Raw genomic sequence first — 21,949 nt, 5'->3', positions numbered from 1 at the left:
ATACTGTATAATGTTACAATATTATACTGTATAATCTTACAACATTATACTGTATAATCTTACAATATTATACTGTATAATCTTACAACATTATACTGTATAATCTTACAACATTATACTGTATAATGTTACAACATTATACTGTATAATGTTACAACATTATACTGTATAATCTTACAACATTATACTGTATAATCTTACAACATTATACTGTATAATGTTACAACATTATACTGTATAATCTTACAACATTATACTGTATAATGTTACAACATTATACTGTATAATCTTACAACATTATACTATATAATCCTACAACATTATACTGTATAATCTTACAACATTATACTGTATGATGTTTACACCAACTTACATCAGGGGAATATGTACAACTGTTGGGAGCAAATATCACAGTTGCAACTCACCCTCTGTGGCGTCCCTTGACACACTGTTCAGGTCCACTCACCCTCTGTGGCGTCCCTTGACACACTGTTCAGGTCCACTCACCCTCTGTGGCGTCCCTTGACACACTGTTCAGGTCCACTCACCCTCTGTGGCGTCCCTTGACACACTGTTCAGGTCCACTCACCCTCTGTGGCGTCCCTTGACACACTGTTCAGGTCCACTCACCCTGTGTGGCGTCCCTTGATACACTGTTCACGTCCACTCACCCTCTGTGGCGTCCCTTGACACACTGTTCAGGTCCACTCACCCTCTGTGGCGTCCCTTGATACACTGTTCAGGTCCACTCACCCTCTGTGGCGTCCCTTGATACACTGTTCAGGTCCACTCACCCTCTGTGGCGTCCCTTGACACACTGTTCACGTCCACTCACCCTCTGTGGCGTCCCTTGACACACTGTTCACGTCCACTCACCCTGTGTGGCGTCCCTTGATACACTGTTCACGTCCACTCACCCTCTGTGGCGTCCCTTGATACACTGTTCAGGTCCACTCACCCTCTGTGGCGTCCCTTGATACACTGTTCACGTCCACTCACCCTGTGTGGCGTCCCTTGATACACTGTTCAGGTCCAGTTCGTCAGCGTTGAGGAACTTATTCAGTCTCTTCAAGGAAACATTGGCCTTGAAAATAGAGAAGCAATTCATTAAAATATACAGTCAGGTCTCTGCTTCACTAATACAAATATTTTTTCAGCAAAATATTATGAAAGAAGTTCAAGATTAAAAGTTTACCATCTTACTATAATCAATATTTAAAATATATAATAATTTAAACAAGTAATTAATAAAGGAATTTTTTGTTTACCCAATCGACTTGACAAATATATGTACATCTTCACAAAATAGAAGACAAAATGAAAGTTCTTGTACATGCAGACTGCACCAAATTACCAGAACATGTTAATATTAAGAACAAGTAACCAGAGAGGAAATGGAGAGTGGGCACAAGGAGTCGGACAAAACAGAGACGTTATGGGTGGGACAATAATAAGGTGTTGTGACAGAAAGAGGACACAAGGACACACTATGGGGTGTGACCAGGACACACTAGGGGTGGGACCAGGACACACTTGGGGTGTGACCAGGACACACTAGGGGTGGGACCAGGACACACTTGGGGTGTGACCAGGACACACTAGGGTGGGACCAGGATACACTAGGGGTGTGACCAGGACACACTAGGGGTGGGACCAGGACACACTAGGATGGGACCAGCACACACTAGGGGTGGGACCAGTACACACTAGGGGTGGGACCAGGACACACTAGGGGTGGGACCAGGACACACTAGGGGTGGGACCAGGACACACTAGGGGTGGGACCAGGACACACTAGGGGTGTGACCAGGACACACTAGGGGTGGGACCAGGACACACACTAGGGGTAGGACCAGGACACACTAGGGGTGTGACCAGGACACACACTAGGGGTGGGACCAGTACACACACTAGGGGTGTGACCAGGACACACTAGGGATGGGACCAGGACACACTAGGGGTGTGACCAGGACACACTAGGGGTGGGACCAGGACACACTAGGGGTGGGACCAGGACACACTAGGGGTGGGACCAGGACACACTAGGGGTGGGACCAGGACACACTAGGGGTGTGACCAGGACACACTAGGGGTGGGACCAGGACACACTAGGGGTGTGACCAGGACACACTAGGGGTGGGACCAGGACACACACTAGGGGTGGACCAGGACACACTAGGGGTGTGACCAGGACACACACTAGGGGTGGGACCAGGACACACTAGGGGTGGGACCAGGACACACTAGGGGTGGGACCAGGACACACTAGGGATATGACCAGGACCCACTAGGGGTGGGACCAGGACACACTAGGGGTGGGACCAGGACACACTAGGGGTGGGACCAGGACACACTAGGGGTGGGACCAGGACACACTAGGGGTGGGACCAGGACACACTAGGGGTGGGACCAGGACACACTAGGGGTGTGACCAGGACACACTAGGGGTGGGACCAGGACACACTAGGGGTGTGACCAGGACACACTAGGGGTGGGACCAGGACACACACTAGGGGTGGACCAGGACACACTAGGGGTGTGACCAGGACACACACTAGGGGTGGGACCAGTACACACACAAGGGGTGTGACCAGGACACACTAGGGATGGGACCAGGACACACTAGGGGTGTGACCAGGACACACTAGGGGTGGGACCAGGACACACTAGGGGTGGGACCAGGACACACTAGGGGTGGGACCAGGACACACTAGGGGTGGGACCAGGACACACTAGGGGTGTGACCAGGACATACTAAGGGTGGGACCAGAACACACTAGGGGTGTGACCAGGACACACTAGGGGTGGGACCAGGACACACTAGGGGTGGGACCAGGACACACTAGGGGTGGGACCAGGACACACTAGGGATATGACCAGGACCCACTTGGGGTGGGACCAGGACACACTAGGGGTGGGACCAGGACACACTAGGGGTGGGACCAGGACACACTAGAGGTGGGACCAGGACACACTAGGGGTGGGACCAGGACACACTAGGGGTGGGACCAGGACACACTAGAGGTGGGACCAGGTCACACTAGGGGTGGGACCAGGACATACTAAGGGTGGGACCAGAACACACTAGGGGTGGGACCAGGACACACACTAGGGGTGGGACCAGTGCACACTAGGGGTGGGACCAGGACACACTAGGGGTGGGATCAGGACACACTAGGGGTGGGACCAGGGCACACTAGGGGTGGGACCAGGATACACTAGGGGTGAGACCAGGACACACTACGGGTGGGACCAGGACATACTAGGGGTGGGACCAGGACACACTAGGGGTGTGACCAGGACACACACTAGGGGTGGGACCAGTATACACTAGGCGTGGGACCAGGACACACTAGGGGTGGGACCAGGACACACTAGGGGTGGGACCAGTACACACTAGGTGTGGGACCAGTACACACTACGGGTGGGACCAGTACACACTAGGGGTGGGACCAGTACACACCAGGGTGGGACCAGGACACACTAGGGGTGTGACCAGGACACACACTAGGGGTGGGACCAGGATACACTAGGGGTGGGACCAGGACACACTAGGGGTGGGACCAGTACACACTAGGGGTGGGACCAGTACACACCAGGGTGGGACCAGGTCACACTAGGAGTGTGACCAGGACACACAGTAAGGGTGGGACCAGAACACACTAGGGGTGTGACCAGTACACACTAGGGGTGGGACCAGTACACACTAGGGGTGTGACCAGGACACACACTAGGGGTGTGACCAGGACACACACTAGGGGTGGGACCAGTAAACACACTAGGGGTGTGACCAGGACACACACTAGGGGTGGGACCAGTACACACTAGGAGTGTGACCAGGACACACTAGAGGTATGACCAGGACATACTAAGGGTGGGACCAGAACACACTAGGGGTGGGACCAGGACACACTAGGGTGGGACCAGGACACACTAGGGTGGGACCAGGACACACTAGGGGTGGGACCAGGACACACTAGGGGTGGGACCAGGACACACTAGGGGTGGGACCAGGACACACTAGGGGTGGGACCAGTACACACTACGGGTGAGACAAGGACACACTACGATGGGACCAGTACACACTAGGGGGGGACCAGTACACACTAGGGGTGGGACCAGGACACACTAGGGGTGGGACCAGGACACACTAGGGGTGAGACCAGGACACACTAGAATGGGACCAGTACACACTAGGGGTGGGACCAGTACACACTAGGGGTGGGACCAGGACACACTAGGGGTGGGACCAAGACACCCTAGGGTGGGACCAAGACACACTAGGGGTGGGACCAGGACACACTAGGGGTGGGACCAGGACACACTAGGGGTGAGACCAGGACACACTAGGATGGGACCAGTACACACTAGGGGTGGGACCAGTACACACTAGGGGTGGGACCAGGACACACTAGGGGTGGGACCAAGACACACGAGGGTGGGACCAAGACACACTAGGGGTGGGACCAGGACACACTAGGGGTGGGACCAGGACACACTAGGGGGGGACCAGTACACGCTAGGGGTGGGACCAGGACACACTAGGGGTGGGACCAGGACACACTAGGGGTGAGACCAGGACACACTAGGATGGGACCAGTACACACTAGGGGTGGGACCAGGACACACTAGGGGTTGGACCAGGACACACTAGGGGTAGGCCCAGGACACACTAGGGGTAGGACCAGGACACACTAGGGGTAGGCCCAGGACACACTAGGGGTTGGACCAGGACACACTAGGGGTAGACCCAGGACACACTAGGGGTTGGACCAGGACACACTAGGGGTTGGACCAGGACACACTAGGGGTAGACCCAGGACACACTAGGGGTTGGACCAGGACACACTAGGGGTTGGACCAGGACACACTAGGGGTAGGCCCAGGACACACTAGGGGTAGGACCAGGACACACTAGGGGTGAACATACTCTATATTCTTAACCCATGAAGCCATTCACACACCTGGACCACAGCCACAATAAGGGCAACATGGCCATACACACACCTGGACCACGGCCACAATAAGGGCAACATGGCCATACACACACCTTGACCACGGCCACAATAAGGGCAACATGGCCATACACACACCTGGACCACGGCCACAATAAGGACAACATGGCCATACACACACCTGGACCACGGCCACAATAAGGACAACATGGCCATACACACACCTGGACCACGGCCACAATAAGGACAACATGGCCATACACACACCTGGACCACGGCCACAATAAGGAAGGGCAACATGGCCATACACACTCCTGGACCACGGCCACAATAAGGAAAAACAACATGGCCATACACACACCTGGACCACGGCCACAATAAGGGCAACATGGCCATACACACACCTGGACCACGGCCACAATAAGGACAACATGGCCATACACACACCTGGACCACAGCCACAATAAGGGCAACATGGCCATACACACACCTGGACCACGGCCACAATAAGGAAAAACAACATGGCCATACACACACCTGGACCACGGCCACAATAAGGGCAACATGGCCATACACACACCTGGACCACGGCCACAATAAGGACAACATGGCCATACACACACCTGGACCACGGCCACAATAAGGGCAACATGGCCATACACACACCTGGACCACGGCCACAATAAGGAAGGGCAACATGGCCATACACACACCTGGACCACGGCCACAATAAGGAAGGGCAACATGGCCATACACACACCTGGACCACAGCCACAATAAGGAAGGGCAACATGGCCATACACACACCTGGACCACAGCCACAATAAGGAAGGGCAACATGGCCATACACACACCTGGACCACGGCCACAATAAGGGCAACATGGCCATACACACACCTGGACCACGGCCACAATAAGGAAGGGCAACATGGCCATACACACACCTGGACCACAGCCACAATAAGGGCAACATGGCCATACACACACCTGGACCACGGCCACAATAAGGGCAACATGGCCATACACACACCTGGACCACAGCCACAATAAGGAAGGGCAACATGGCCATACACACACCTGGACCACAGCCACAATAAGGAAGGGCAACATGGCCATACACACACCTGGACCACGGCCACAATAAGGAAGGGCAACATGGCCATACACACACCTGGACCACAGCCACAATAAGGGCAACATGGCCATACACACACCTGGACCACGGCCACAATAAGGGCAACATGGCCATACACACACCTGGACCACAGCCACAATAAGGGCAACATGGCCATACACACACCTGGACCACGGCCACAATAAGGGCAACATGGCCATACACACACCTGGACCACAGCCACAATAAGGAAGGGCAACATGGCCATGGGCATCCTGAGAATGTTGAGGAGAGAGATGGAGGTGAAGATGGTCTGGGCCGTCAGTATGTGCTCTTCGTCCGACAACACATATGTTGCAAACATGGCGATCGTCACCTGTAATATTGATCAACGTTCTGCAAGACTGAGAGCACATGCCAGCTGCTGTTGTTGTTGTAACCCACACAAGGTGTGGTGACCAGCACACAAGGTGTGGTGACCAGCACACAAGGTGTGGTGACCAGCACACAAGGTGTGGTGACCAGCACACAAGGTGTGGTGACCAGCACACAAGGTGTGGTGACCAGCACACAAGGTGTGGTGACCAGCACACAAGGTGTGGTGACCAGCACACAAGGTGTGGTGACCAGCACACAAGGTGTGGTGACCAGCACACAAGGTGTGGTGACCAGCACACAAGGTGTGGTGACCAGCACACAAGGTGTGGTGACCAGCACACAAGGTGTGGTGACCAGCACACAAGGTGTCGTGACCACCACCACAATTAGTCAAACATTATTTTTTGGAATGTAAGAAAAATTGTATATATTTACAGTTAGGTCCTTATGTTAGAAATAGTTCACTTCTGTGTTACATTATCTTGCTCTATGTGTTATGACAGGTGTAACTAGCTCTATGTGTTATGACAGGTGTAACTAGCTCTATGTGTTATGACAGGTGTAACTAGCTCTATGTGTTATGACAGGTGTAACTAGCTCTATGTGTTATGACAGGTGTAACTAGCTCTATGTGTTATGACAGGTGTATCCTGCTCTATGTGTTATGACAGGTGTATCCTGCTCTATGTGTTATGACAGGTGTAACTAGCTCTATGTGTTATGACAGGTGTAACTAGCTCTATGTGTTATGACAGGTGTATCCTGCTCTATGTGTTATGACAGGTGTATCCTGCTCTATGTGTTATGACAGGTGTATCCTGCTCTATGTGTTATGACAGGTGTATCCTGCTCTATGTGTTATGACAGGTGTATCCTGCTCTATGTGTTATGACAGGTGTATCCTGCTCTATGTGTTATGACAGGTGTATCCTGCTCTATGTGTTATGACAGGTGTATCCTGCTCTATGTGTTATGACAGGTGTATCCTGCTCTATGTGTTATGACAGGTGTAACTAGCTCTATGTGTTATGACAGGTGCATCCTGCTCTATGTGTTATGACAGGTGTATCCTGCTCTATGTGTTATGACAGGTGTATCCTGCTCTATGTGTTATGACAGGTGTATCCTGCTCTATGTGTTATGACAGGTGTAACTAGCTCTATGTGTTATGACAGGTGTATCCTGCTCTATGTGTTATGACAGGTGTATCCTGCTCTATGTGTTATGACAGGTGTAACTAGCTCTATGTGTTATGACAGGTGTATCCTGCTCTATGTGTTATGACAGGTGTATCCTGCTCTATGTGTTATGACAGGTGTATCCTGCTCTATGTGTTATGACAGGTGTATCCTGCTCTATGTGTTATGACAGGTGTATCCTGCTCTATGTGTTATGACAGGTGTATCCTGCTCTATGTGTTATGACAGGTGTATCCTGCTCTATGTGTTATGACAGGTGTATCCTGCTCTATGTGTTATGACAGGTGTATCCTGCTCTATGTGTTATGACAGGTGTATCCTGCTCTATGTGTTATGACAGGTGTATCCTGCTCTATGTGTTATGACAGGTGTATCCTGCTCTATGTGTTATGACAGGTGTATCCTGCTCTATGTGTTATGACAGGTGTATCCTGCTCTATGTGTTATGACAGGTGTAACTAGCTCTATGTGTTATGACAGGTGCATCCTGCTCTATGTGTTATGACAGGTGTATCCTGCTCTATGTGTTATGACAGGTGTATCCTGCTCTATGTGTTATGACAGGTGTATCCTGCTCTATGTGTTATGACAGGTGTAACTAGCTCTATGTGTTATGACAGGTGTATCCTGCTCTATGTGTTATGACAGGTGTATCCTGCTCTATGTGTTATGACAGGTGTATCCTGCTCTATGTGTTATGACAGGTGTATCCTGCTCTATGTGTTATGACAGGTGTATCCTGCTCTATGTGTTATGACAGGTGTATCCTGCTCTATGTGTTATGACAGGTGTATCCTGCTCTATGTGTTATGACAGGTGTATCCTGCTCTATGTGTTATGACAGGTGTATCCTGCTCTATGTGTTATGACAGGTGTATCCTGCTCTATGTGTTATGACAGGTGTATCCTGCTCTATGTGTTATGACAGGTGTATCCTGCTCTATGTGTTATGACAGGTGTATCCTGCTCTATGTGTTATGACAGGTGTATCCTGCTCTATGTGTTATGACAGGTGTATCCTGCTCTATGTGTTATGACAGGTGTAATGATGGTTGCCCAACTCACTGAGAACATCAACTCATCATTAAGAACATCAACACATCTCTGAGAACATCAACTCATCATTAAGAACATCAACTCATCATTGAGAACATCAACTCATCATTAAGAACATCAACTCATCATTAAGAACATCAACTCATCACTGAGAACATCAACTCATCACTGAGAACATCAACTCAACACTGAGAACATCAACTCATCATTAAGAACATCAACTCATCATTAAGAACATCAACTCATCACTGAGAACATCAACTCATCATTAAGAACATCAACTCATCACTGAGAACATCAACTCATCACTGAGAACATCAACTCAACACTGAGAACATCAACTCAACACTGAGAACATCAACTCATCATTAAGAAGATCAACTCATCATTAAGAACATCAACTCATCACTGAGAACATCAACTCATCACTGAGAACATCAACTCAACACTGAGAACATCAACTCATCATTAAGAACATCAACTCATCATTAAGAACATCAACTCATCACTGAGAACATCAACTCATCATTAAGAACATCAACTCATCACTGAGAACATCAACTCATCACTGAGAACATCAACTCAACACTGAGAACATCAACTCATCATTAAGAACATCAACTCATCATTAAGAACATCAACTCATCACTGAGAACATCAACTCATCACTGAGAACATCAACTCAACACTGAGAACATCAACTCATCATTAAGAACATCAACTCATCACTGAGAACATCAACTCATCATTAAGAACATCAACTCATCACTGAGAACATCAACTCATCACTGAGAACATCAACTCATCATTAAGAACATCAACTCATCACTGAGAACATCAACTCATCATTAAGAACATCAACTCATCACTGAGAACATCAACTCATCACTGAGAACATCAACTCATCATTAAGAACATCAACTCATCACTGAGAACATCAACTCAACACTGAGAACATCAACTCATCATTAAGAACATCAACTCATCACTGAGAACATCAACTCATCATTAAGAACATCAACTCATCACTGAGAACATCAACTCATCACTGAGAACATCAACTCATCATTAAGAACATCAACTCATCACTGAGAACATCAACTCAACACTGAGAACATCAACTCATCATTAAGAACATCAACTCATCACTGAGAACATCAACTCATCATTAAGAACATCAACTCATCACTGAGAACATCAACTCAACACTGAGAACATCAACTCATCATTAAGAACATCAACTCATCATTAAGAACATCAACTCGTCATTGAGAACATCAACTCATCATTAAGAACATCAACTCATCACTGAGAACATCAACTCAACACTGAGAACATCAACTCATCATTAAGAACATCAACTCATCACTGAGAACATCAACTCATCATTAAGAACATCAACTCATCACTGAGAACATCAACTCATCACTGAGAACATCAACTCACTATGAAGGGGGTGCAGGAGAAGATGAAGGAGGTGAAGGCGTTGAGGTAAGATGACTTCTTCAGCACCTTCATCTCCTCGGCCCGGATGTTGAGCACCTGCTCCTCGAACGACGGCTCCCAGGCGTACAGCTTCAACACCTGCACAGTAAGACACGTGTTACAACACCTGTGGTGGGATGCATGGTTTGATAGATGGAAGGACATTCCCGCAGGGGAAGATACCTTCCAACCATACACCTTCCCGCTGGGGGATGTATTCAACCACTCACATTCCCGCTGGGGGATGTATTCAACCATTCACATTCCCGCTGGGGGATGTATTCAACCATTCACCTTCCTGCTGGGGGATGTATTCAACCATTCACATTCCCGCTGGGGGATGTATTCAACCATTCACCTTCCCGCTGGGGGATGTATTCAACCACTCACATTCCCGCTGGGGGATGTGTATGGTTGAATACCACCAACCATGCACACACAATTTAAATACTAAAAAGCCTGATAATTCCTCTATGAAAGTTTACGTGATAAAATAAGCTCAGCTCTGATTATTATCCAAAACATAAAATCACGTAATATTACCCTTATTCCATTGAGGATTTCATTCATCATCTTGACGCGCTGATCCTTGAACTTCATCTGGGTGATCTGGAGCTGTCTGCTCTTGGAGGCCACGAACCCGTTGATGGGGATCAGCACTAGCAACACTGCCAAGCCGGCCAGCACTGACCACCCTGCAGGATGTCAACAATCACACTGTCAGATGGTGCTTGTAAGTGGCTTGACTATCTTCACACATGTTAATTGTTGTGTGAAGTGGCTTGATTGTGCCCCACACACTATGAACTCATCAACATACTACTATACCCGTGCCCCACACAGTATGAACTCATCAACATACAACTATACCCGTGCCCCACACACTATGAACTCATCAACATACTACTAGACCCGTGCCCCACATACTATGAACTCATCAACATACTACTATACCCGTGCCCCACATACTATGAACTCATCAACATACTACTATACCCGTGCCCCACATACTATGAACTCATCAACATACTACTATACCCGTGCCCCACACACTATGAACTCATCAACATACTACTATACCCGTGCCCCACACACTATGAACTCATCAACATACAACTATGCCCGTGCCCCACACACTATGAACTCATCAACATACTACTATACCCGTGCCCCACACACTATGAACTCATCAACATACAACTATACCCGTACCCCATATACTATAAACTCATCAACATACTACTATACCCGTGCCCCATACAGTATGAACTCATCAGCATACAACTATACCCGTGCCCCACACACTATGAACTCATCAACATACAACTATACCCGTGCCCCACACACTATAAACTCATCAACATACAACTATACCCGTGCCCCACATACTATAAACTCATCAACATACTACTATACCCGTGCCCCACACAGTATGAACTCATCAACATACAACTATACCCGTACCCCATATACTATAAACTCATCAACATACTACTATACCCGTGCCCCATACAGTATGAACTCATCAGCATACAACTATACCCGTGCCCCACACACTATGAACTCATCAACATACTACTATACCCGTGCCCCACATACTATAAACTCATCAACATACTACTATACCCGTGCCCCACACAGTATGAACTCATCAGCATACAACTATACCCGTGCCCCACACACTATGAACTCATCAACATACTACTATACCCGTGCCCCACATACTATGAACTCATCAACATACTACTATACCCGTGCCCCACATACTATGAACTCATCAACATACTACTATACCCGTGCCCCACACAGTATGAACTCATCAACATACAACTATACCCGTGCCCCACACACTATGAACTCATCAACATACTACTATACCCGTGCCCCACACACTATGAACTCATCAACATACAACTATACCCATACCCCACATACTATTAACTCATCAACATACAACTATACCCGTGCCCCACTCACTATGAACTCATCAACATACTACTATACACGTGCCCCACACAGTATGAACTCATCAGCATACAACTATACCCGTGCCCCACATACTATGAACTCATCAACATACAACTATACCCATACCCCACATACTATTAACTCATCAACATACTATTATACCCTTGCCCCATACAGTATGAACTCATCAACATACAACTATACCCGTGCCCCACATACTATGAACTCATCAACATACAACTATACCCGTACCCCACATACTATTAACTCATCACCATACTATTATACCCTTGCCCCACATACTATGAACTCATCAACATACAACTATACCCGTGCCCCACACACTATGAACTCATCAACATACTACTATACCCGAGCCCCACACACTATATGAACTCATCAACATACTACTATACACGTGCCCCACACAGTATGAACTAATCAACATACTACTATACCCATGCCCCACACAGTATGAACTCATCAACATACTACTATACCCGAGCCCCACACACTATATGAACTCATCAACATACTACTATACCCGTGCCCCACACACTATAAACTCATCAACATACTACTATACACGTGCCCCACATACTATTAACTCATCAACATACAACTATACCCGTGCCCCACACACTATGAACTCATCAACATACAACTATACCCGTGCCCCACATACTATGAACTCATCAACATACAACTATACCCGTGCCAAACACACTATGAACTCATCAACATACTACTATACCCGTGCCCCACACACTATGAACTCATCAACATACTACTATACCCGTGCCCCACATACTATAAACTCATCAACATACTACTATGCCCGTGCCCCACACACTATGAACTCATCAACATACTACTATACACGTGCCCCACACACTTTGAACTCATCAACATACTACTATACTCCCGTGCCCCACACAGTATGAACTCATCAACATACAACTATACCCGTGCCCCATACAGTATGAACTCATCAACATACTACTATACCCGTGCCCCACACAGTATGAACTCATCAACATACTACTATACACGTGCCCCACACAGTATGAACTCATCAACATACAACTATACCCGTGCCCCACATACTATGAACTCATCAACATACAACTATACCCGTGCCCCACATACTATTAACTCATGAACATACAACTATACCCGTGCCAAACACACTATGAACTCATCAACATACTACTATACCCGTGCCCCACACACTATGAACTCATCAACATACTACTATACCCATGCCCCACATACTATAAACTCATCAACATACTACTATGCCCGTGCCCCACACACTATGAACTCATCAACATACTACTATACACGTGCCCCACACACTTTGAACTCATCAACATACTACTATACCCCCGTGCCCCACACAGTATGAACTCATCAACATACAACTATACCCGTGCCCCATACAGTATGAACTCATCAACATACAACTATACCCGTGCCCCACATACTATGAACTCATCAACATACTACTATACTCGTGCCCCACATACTATGAACTCATCAACATACAACTATACCCGTGCCCCACACACTATGAACTCATCAACATACTACTATACCCGAGCCCCACTCACTATATGAACTCATCAACATACTACTATACCCGTGCCCCACACAGTATGAACTCATCAACATACTACTATACCCGAGCCCCACACACTATATGAACTCATCAACTTACTACTATACCCGTGCCCCACATACTATGAACTCATCAACATACTACTGTACCCGTGCCCCACACACTATATGAACTCATCAACATACTACTATACCCGTGCCCCACACAGTATGAACACATCAACATACTACTATACCCGTGCCCCACACACTATGAACTCATCAACATACTACTATACCCGAGCCCCACACACTATATGAACTCATCAACATACTACTATACCCGTGCCCCACACAGTATGAACTCATCAACATACTACTATACCCGAGCCCCACACACTATGAACTCATCAACATACTACTATACCCATGCACCACACAGTATGAACTCATCAACATACAACTATACCCGTGCCCCACATACTATTAACTCATCAACATACAACTATACCCGTGCCCCACACACTATGAACTCATCAGCATACTACTATACCCGAGCCCACACAGTATGAACTCATCAACATACAACTATACCCGTGCCCCACACACTATGAACTCATCAACATACAACTATACCCATGCCCCACACACTATAAACTCATCAACATACTACTATACACGTGCCCCACACACTATGAACTCATCAACATACTACTATACACGTGCCCCACACACTATAAACTCATCAACATACTACTATACACGTGCCCCACACACTATGAACTCATCAACATACAACTATACCCGTGCCCCACACACTATAAACTCATCAACATACTACAATACCCGTGCCCCACACACTATAAACTCATCAACATACAACTATACCCGTGCCCCACACACTATAAACTCATCAACATACTACAATACCCGTGCCCCACACACTATAAACTCATCAACATACAACTATACCCGTGCCCCACATACTCTAGAGGGTCAAGACACAAGAACCTCCTCTTACCCAGGATCTGCCAGAGGAAGTAGAGGGCGAGAGCGATCTGGAGCGGTGCTGACCACAGCAGAACAATGTAGGTCATGAGGTCCATGAAGCGCTGGGCGTCCACGGCCATCAGGTTCACGATCTCTCCAACTGTCGACTCTTTCCTCGCCGAGTTGGAGATGCGCAGCGCCTGCACGCATCAACACCACGCTTAATAATAGTCACACACACACATATATATATATATATATATATATATATATATATATATATATATATATATATATATATATATATATATATATATATATAGCAATTAAACAAATGCAAGTGTCTGAATGTTAGTAACAAGACATTTGGGGATATCCCCGCCCAACTTTCCTGGATTACAGATGGGGGATAGGGGACTGTCATAGCCTGGTTGGGGGTGGAGGGGGGGGGGTTGCTTTCATAGCCACTTCCCCCACCCCATTAAGAAGACTTGGCTCTTATTGCTATTGTCAGCGATTATTATGGCCTCTGAAATTTTTTTTTTTTTTTCAAAAGTTTTCAAAGAGAATTTTCAAGTGTTGATGTCACACACAACATAACCACAACGTTGTTACAATGTTTGTTGATGCCACGCACAACATAACCACAACGATATTACAGTGCTGGTTGATGCCATGCACAACATAACCACAACGTTGTTACAACGTTTCATCAAAGTAACACTAGGTAAATTATCATTGCGGTGATGGTTAGGTATTTACATGACTGGGACCTGGACCACCTAACACACTCACATGCCAAAGTGGCACCGCACGGGAAGGCCTAAAGAGTCAGTGGAATTCGACGAAATTGTTAGTAAGAAGCTAGGCCGCCATCTGACTGAGGATAATCAGGCCCTAGGGGTAGAAAATCGGCCCCCAAGAGAATACATTGTAGTGTATTATACAAATACATTTACTCGAGCATACAAGAAGGATGAGAAGGTGATACGAGACATAATTGTAAGGAATTGTAAACCTTGCAGTGAAAACGGAAGGATTCGTTCTAACAATCCTCGTACATCTTCCCTCATTATGGGAAATAACATCTCTGCCTATTCTGACAAACTGAGGTGTACACAGTAGGACCCATACAAGACGTGTAGTGTATCAATACATATGCAGCTTTGGAGACTGTGCGCTCCGATATATATGCAACATTGGACATACCACGAATACACTGGGTAGACGTCTTTCACTTCATTTGCATAAGGGAGGTATTAAACATCGTCATTCGTCACACAACACCACCATCCTAAACAGTCAAGGCATAGTGAAAGGTACGACAGTAATCATACGCACCAACGATCGTAGGAGGCTTCATACGCTTGAGGCTGTGCTCATTCGGGAACTGACACCAGTAATCAACATCCAGATGAATTAGACTTCGAGCATATATCTGTCCGATGGTACTCCATTGATCCAGAGAGAAGATCTCAGACCTGGCGGACAGCCAGAAGCCGGAGTCAGACAACAATCACCTCACATTGCCCTTCACCGCTGCCTACGATTATAAGGGTTAGGTGAATCGTAGAGTGAGGTGAACCCACACTTCTAAATGTATAAATTTCTCCTTGCAAGTGAAAAAGAAATTGGAGAAAAGGAGGAAACCCCACCTTTATTTAAGTCGTTGACCGAAATATCACAGTAACAAGGTTATCGCGAATAGCTGAACTCAATTACGGGCTCACTATAGCCCGTGCTACATGAACATTTCGTTCAGAGTAGCTAAATCTAAAACAGCTGGAGTGTAGAGTGGTTTGCTGGTAGCTGTGTTCCCACACAGATGCCAGCAAACTATTCTACACTTCAGGTTCTCCTGACAGTCCGAACCATTGCTAGAGAACATGACATACAAAGTGAAAGTGCGACTCCTCGGAGTCTACAAGCGCTCTGAGTGTGAAATTGCAGCAGCTATTGACAAGGCAATATCAGTGGGACCAGATGAGGTCCATATGCATGGCAACGAGGCCACAGCAACAATCGGGGCAACAAAAGCGGACCTACAGAAAATCCGGATCGCCGGGTCCCACTACGGGAGGCGAACCTCTCACCAATTCCTCCCAGACAAATCACTGCTGGGATAACGATATTTGTGAACAGGCTGCACTGCTGGTTAGCGGATGAGGTACTGGACACCATAGTGCGGCAAGTGAACGAAGAAAACCTTACTCTGAGAGCGACGACAGCTCTACTCATCAAGACTAACGACGCCACTCGACCCACGATGAAGATGACCTTCGAAACAGCAGAACAGGCCCAGGAAGCAGTGAAGAACGGGTTCAGGTGCTTTAGAATCACCTCCTTCCCAAACCAGATCGCCATGGAGAAGGTCTACAACGTGAGACAGTGCTACAAGTGCTTCAGCTATGAACACTTCTCCAACATGTGCCCAGAACAAACGGCTAAGTGCAGCTCATGCTCTGGCACTCACAACTACAAGGGACTGTACCGCCACCATCGAGAAATGTGCGAACTGTGGATACCAGCACTCCGCCACCTCCTATCTCTGCACAAAAAGGAAGGAAAAAATGATGAAGATTAAAATGAAGACCACCATGCCGCCGACCACCCAGGCAAGTCGCCGCGACCTTAGACCTGACCAGTTCCCGAGCCTCCCTTCTATGAGCCAGATGTAGACTACGAGCGTATGGACTAGACGCCCAAACATGCCTCAGCAGCAGGACTCGCCAAAACCAGAGACGCCGACATCCATCCAGAACATCCACATCCAGGTCAACATTACCTATGTGGACAGAGTTGCGCAACAAGATCACAATTTATTCCTCAGAACAATGAACGGGCTTCTAAAAGCAAATGGTATTGCGCCTGTACGTTGCACCAGTGAATCAACATAGAATTGCAGCCACCCAGACAGAAGTCCCAAGGCTGACAGCGACAACTGCGGACACTCAGAGGGACGCTCCACGGATGAAGACAACTGTGGACATCCAGATGGACGCTCCACAGAGGACGACAACTACGGACACCCAGACGGACGCTCCACGGACGACGCAACTGCGGACACTCAAACGGATGCTCCACAGACGACGACAACTGCAGACACTCAAACGGACACTCCACGGACGACGCAACTGCGGACACTCAAACAGACGCTCCACGGACGACGACAACTGCGGACCCTCAAACGGATGCTCCATGGACTAGAACAACTGCAGACATCCAGACGACGCTGACAGCGGTACACACCACAAAGAAAGCAGGAATACTGGCGACACAGGATGAAAAGGACTACGCATCTTCAGACGAGCATGTGGACGAAGAGGACCTTTCTGGCGTAGATGAGTATGGCTCCAAAGATGCAGTCTCGACGTCTCATCGGTACGTATGCCCATGTTTGAGGGGTCACGATGCACCTGGTATTTGGGACACAACCACAGGTCGAAAAACCGCTTTCAGAAATCTGTCGCCTGTGGACACCCATGAAGCCAAAAAGTACAGTCACGAAGCCAAAACAAGAAACCGAAGAACATGAAAAATAGACCCCCGAGGGCCTCATCGAGATAGTGATGCTGTTATTAAATATCAAACAAGGACCTCTGCCTGCTTCTCGGCCCTCTTGTTACCCCCTTTCCCTGTTCCCTAGTGTGGTGTGATTAATTCTGCTACCTATCCAAAAATCCTCGCCCTTGCTGGGGTTGAGCTCTGGCACTTGTACAAAGGTCCCATTTTCACAAAAAACACATATATACACTTACTCAAACTGGCAAACATGTAAAACACGATGTCACAAAATGCGTACATATTTGCTCAAATTCAACACACTTTCACAGAAAGCACAATTGTTTAAAAATTTCAGTTTCACAAATTGGAAAGACACTAGTACAAGTCGAAACACACACACATACTTTTACACACAAACATGTACACTCTGATATTGTCACCTTAAAATCACCTATATTTGCATTATTTCATAGTTTCTCTATCCATTACAGACCTTAACTATATCTCAGATTCAAACATGGAAATTTACACTAACTCCTGAACAAGCTAGTTCATTTCCATCTAAGACCTTCCAACTCCCACCCATCATCACAATATTTCACTATACACACTATACATTTGAAGCATGCTCGGCAATACCCTACAACACAATATTATTCTCCATTTCTGTATGCCAAAAAATCCAACTATTCCTTCCGACCTGTTAGAAGTTTAACTATTTATAATAATAAACTAAGTTAGCTTAGCCTAACAGTACCCAGTCTAACCCAAACTTACTTATTCTAACACAACCAAAGTAAAATTTCATTAATGTTTACAAAATTTAACCTATCCCATCCAAATTTAGTATAATTTATTCCAATTTAAGTAAAAAAATCAAAGGGAATTTATCCTATACTATAGTAATTTACCCTAATCGTAATGAACCAAAGCTGAATTTAAATAAATTAACCAAGTTTACGCTATCCATGATAATTTCTCCTAAATATATCCACAATGTCAAATTTAACTAAAATTAACCGATCCTACTTAACATTACATTTCTAACCTAACCTACAATTTTATACCATTTTTCGCAAAAAATCATACAACCATTGCTAGCTAACAAGTGTGTAATAATCCTTTGCACCTTATTCATTGATAAATATCCTCATATATTATTCTTAATTGTTGGTAGTGTCATATTTGTTCACATGATTATAAGAAGAGAACACAAACGGACGGCTCACTGCTGTCAGACAAATCACTGCTGTCAGACAATTATAAGAAGAGAACACTTTAGGCTTAACCATTCATTATATCCGACAATATAAGCCTACACAACCTGTCAACCAGTAAGCTCATAACTCCCCATGTTATAAGGAGTTATGTGAGGTCTGTGATCAGACCTCACAGTGTTATACTGTATTGTTCTAACTCTCAGACCACCAGTACAGGTGGACTAGTGAGCTGCTCATAAGCCTTTAAGGTTGCAGCGGGAAATTTGACTCTAATTACGTTAATTTTCAAGATATCATTAAACGGTTTGGACCACAGTGTTGCCAGAACGTTGTAGTATTTTTCCTAATTTTTCGTAAATATTCCATTTTTCATCGGATTTTCGGTCAACATGGCCCCTTAACGTCAGCTAATGTGTCCTTTTTGCTCTCAAATCGTCGACAAATTTATTTTTTCTTATAAATTATGGGAAAATTGTTGTTGACTAATTCATCCATAACATTACAACATAACGTACATCACATATAACATAACATAGATCACATACAACATAACATACATCACATACAACATACATCACATACTGTCGGAAAACCCGACACCATTTACTAATATTAAATACAATATGCAGATAATATTGCTGCTGTTGTATATATAAATTCACTCATAGAAGATGTGGCACAGTGGAATTTTCCGTCAATAGAAGACGAGATATCATTTCCACATAGCACTATTAATTCACCAGCTATACTGTTGGGAATTATTCTTCAATACAGCAGTCTTTTGGACTTTTAACATCATAAAAACATCTCATATGAATTAATATAATTATCAGTACCAAAATAGAGTAAATGTGACCTTTCTACTATTTACTGACATCTGAGCAAGAGAGCCAGGGCGTCAGTAGTAGAGAAGAGTCAGCCATTGTTGCTAGACAACAGGTCGCTGGAGCGAGTTCAGCTCCTATAATTCTCCCTTGGACAGCTGTGTCACAGGAGTAAAGTGCATCTGTTATCGACACGCAACTACGTCTACTATAAGGGAAGTGTATTACCGAAATTCGTTTCTTATTTAGTGATATCTGGCTAGTTATGGTAGATATATAGGGCGAACCGGTTAGCACGCACGAAGCGACTAAACCCAGGTAATTATTCCTTGGTCCTTATCTATATAAATAAAATTGGAAATGTTCGTTTGTTCGAAATCGCTAATCTCCGAAAGTTCTTCACCGATTGTTTTGAAATTTTCACACAATGTTCCATTCGCATCAGAGCAGGTTTTTATATACATATTATATTGATGTCACGTCTGTGACTGAAAAAAAACATTTTTTTTTTTTTAAACTGTGTTTTTAATGTGTTTTTCATGCGAGAGAAATCTTCGAAACCTCTTTACCAATTGCTTTGAAATTTTGACACAATGTTGCATATGAATAGGCGCATGTTTTTATATACTTACTATATACATGCCTCACCTGTGATGGGAGAAAACATGCTTTTTTTTTATGAACAGCGCCATCTGTTGGACATAAGAGCAACACACGCTGTTATCTCCCAAAGTTCTTCACTGATTGTTTTGAAATTCTGACACAACGTTTAATTTGAATATGCGCGTGTTTTTATATGCCAACTATATAGATGCCACACCTGTGACAGGTAAAAACATAATTTAAAGAAAAAACAGCGCCATCTGTTGAACGTAATAGCAACACACACACACACACGCTATACTAAATATGTCATGATTTCCTCTTCAATGTTTCCGATTGCAGAAATAAATTGAATTTTCATAGATTTTGATTTATTCTAATTTTGATTTAATTATTTTGTGTGACATTGTGTTGTGATTGGTCTGTGTTGTTTACCATACTGTTCATTTTGTAAGTATAAGTATAGATGCCAAACTTGTAAAAGGTAAAAAACATTCTTCTATTTTAAGAAACAGCACCATCTGTTGCACGTAAGAGCCATACACACTATAAAAAATATGTTACGATTCCATTTCAATCTTTCCGATTTCATTGACAAATTAAATTTTCATATATTACGATTTATTTTCATTTTGATTTAATTATTTTGTGTGATATTGTGATGGAATTTAGCTGTGTTGTTTACCATACCATTCATTTCGTGAGTATAAGTATAAATGTCACACACCTGTGACAGTAAAAACATGCATTTTAGAAAAACAGCGCCATCTGTTGCATGTAAGAACAACTCACGCTATACTAAATATGTTATGATTCCATTTCAATGTTTCCACTTTCACTGATAAATTGAATTTTCATAGATTTCGAATTATTTTTATTTTTATTTAATTATTTTGTGACACTGCGATGGAATTGAGCTTTGTTGTTTACCATACCGTTCATTTCATGAGTATAGTTTATTTGTTTATTTCTTCATTTTTTCATTTCGTTTTTTAAGTGTTTTCTTATATTTCAGTGATGGGAACATCAGATCATTTAATTTTCCCAATTTTCT

At 45.3% G+C, this 21,949-nt stretch overlaps 1 protein-coding gene across 1 annotated transcript in view; it reads right to left on the bottom strand.

Moving 5' to 3' along the window:
* The window catches only part of LOC123772628 (multidrug resistance-associated protein 1), a 208,421-nt gene that overhangs the window by 102,985 nt on the left and 83,487 nt on the right, over nucleotides 1-21,949 (bottom strand). The window contains exons 9-13 of the mRNA XM_069303618.1: nucleotides 14,776-14,944; nucleotides 10,731-10,882; nucleotides 10,149-10,286; nucleotides 6,299-6,445; nucleotides 1,000-1,084 (exon numbers count right to left, since the gene is read on the bottom strand). Coding sequence (XP_069159719.1) covers nucleotides 1,000-1,084; nucleotides 6,299-6,445; nucleotides 10,149-10,286; nucleotides 10,731-10,882; nucleotides 14,776-14,944 — 691 coding nt within the window. The remainder of the gene's footprint in view (nucleotides 1-999; nucleotides 1,085-6,298; nucleotides 6,446-10,148; nucleotides 10,287-10,730; nucleotides 10,883-14,775; nucleotides 14,945-21,949) is intronic.

The sequence above is a fragment of the Procambarus clarkii genome, chromosome 50 (assembly GCF_040958095.1).
Source record: "Procambarus clarkii isolate CNS0578487 chromosome 50, FALCON_Pclarkii_2.0, whole genome shotgun sequence".
NCBI lineage: Eukaryota > Metazoa > Arthropoda > Malacostraca > Decapoda > Cambaridae > Procambarus > Procambarus clarkii.
This window is presented reverse-complemented; position numbering and strand designations above follow the sequence as displayed.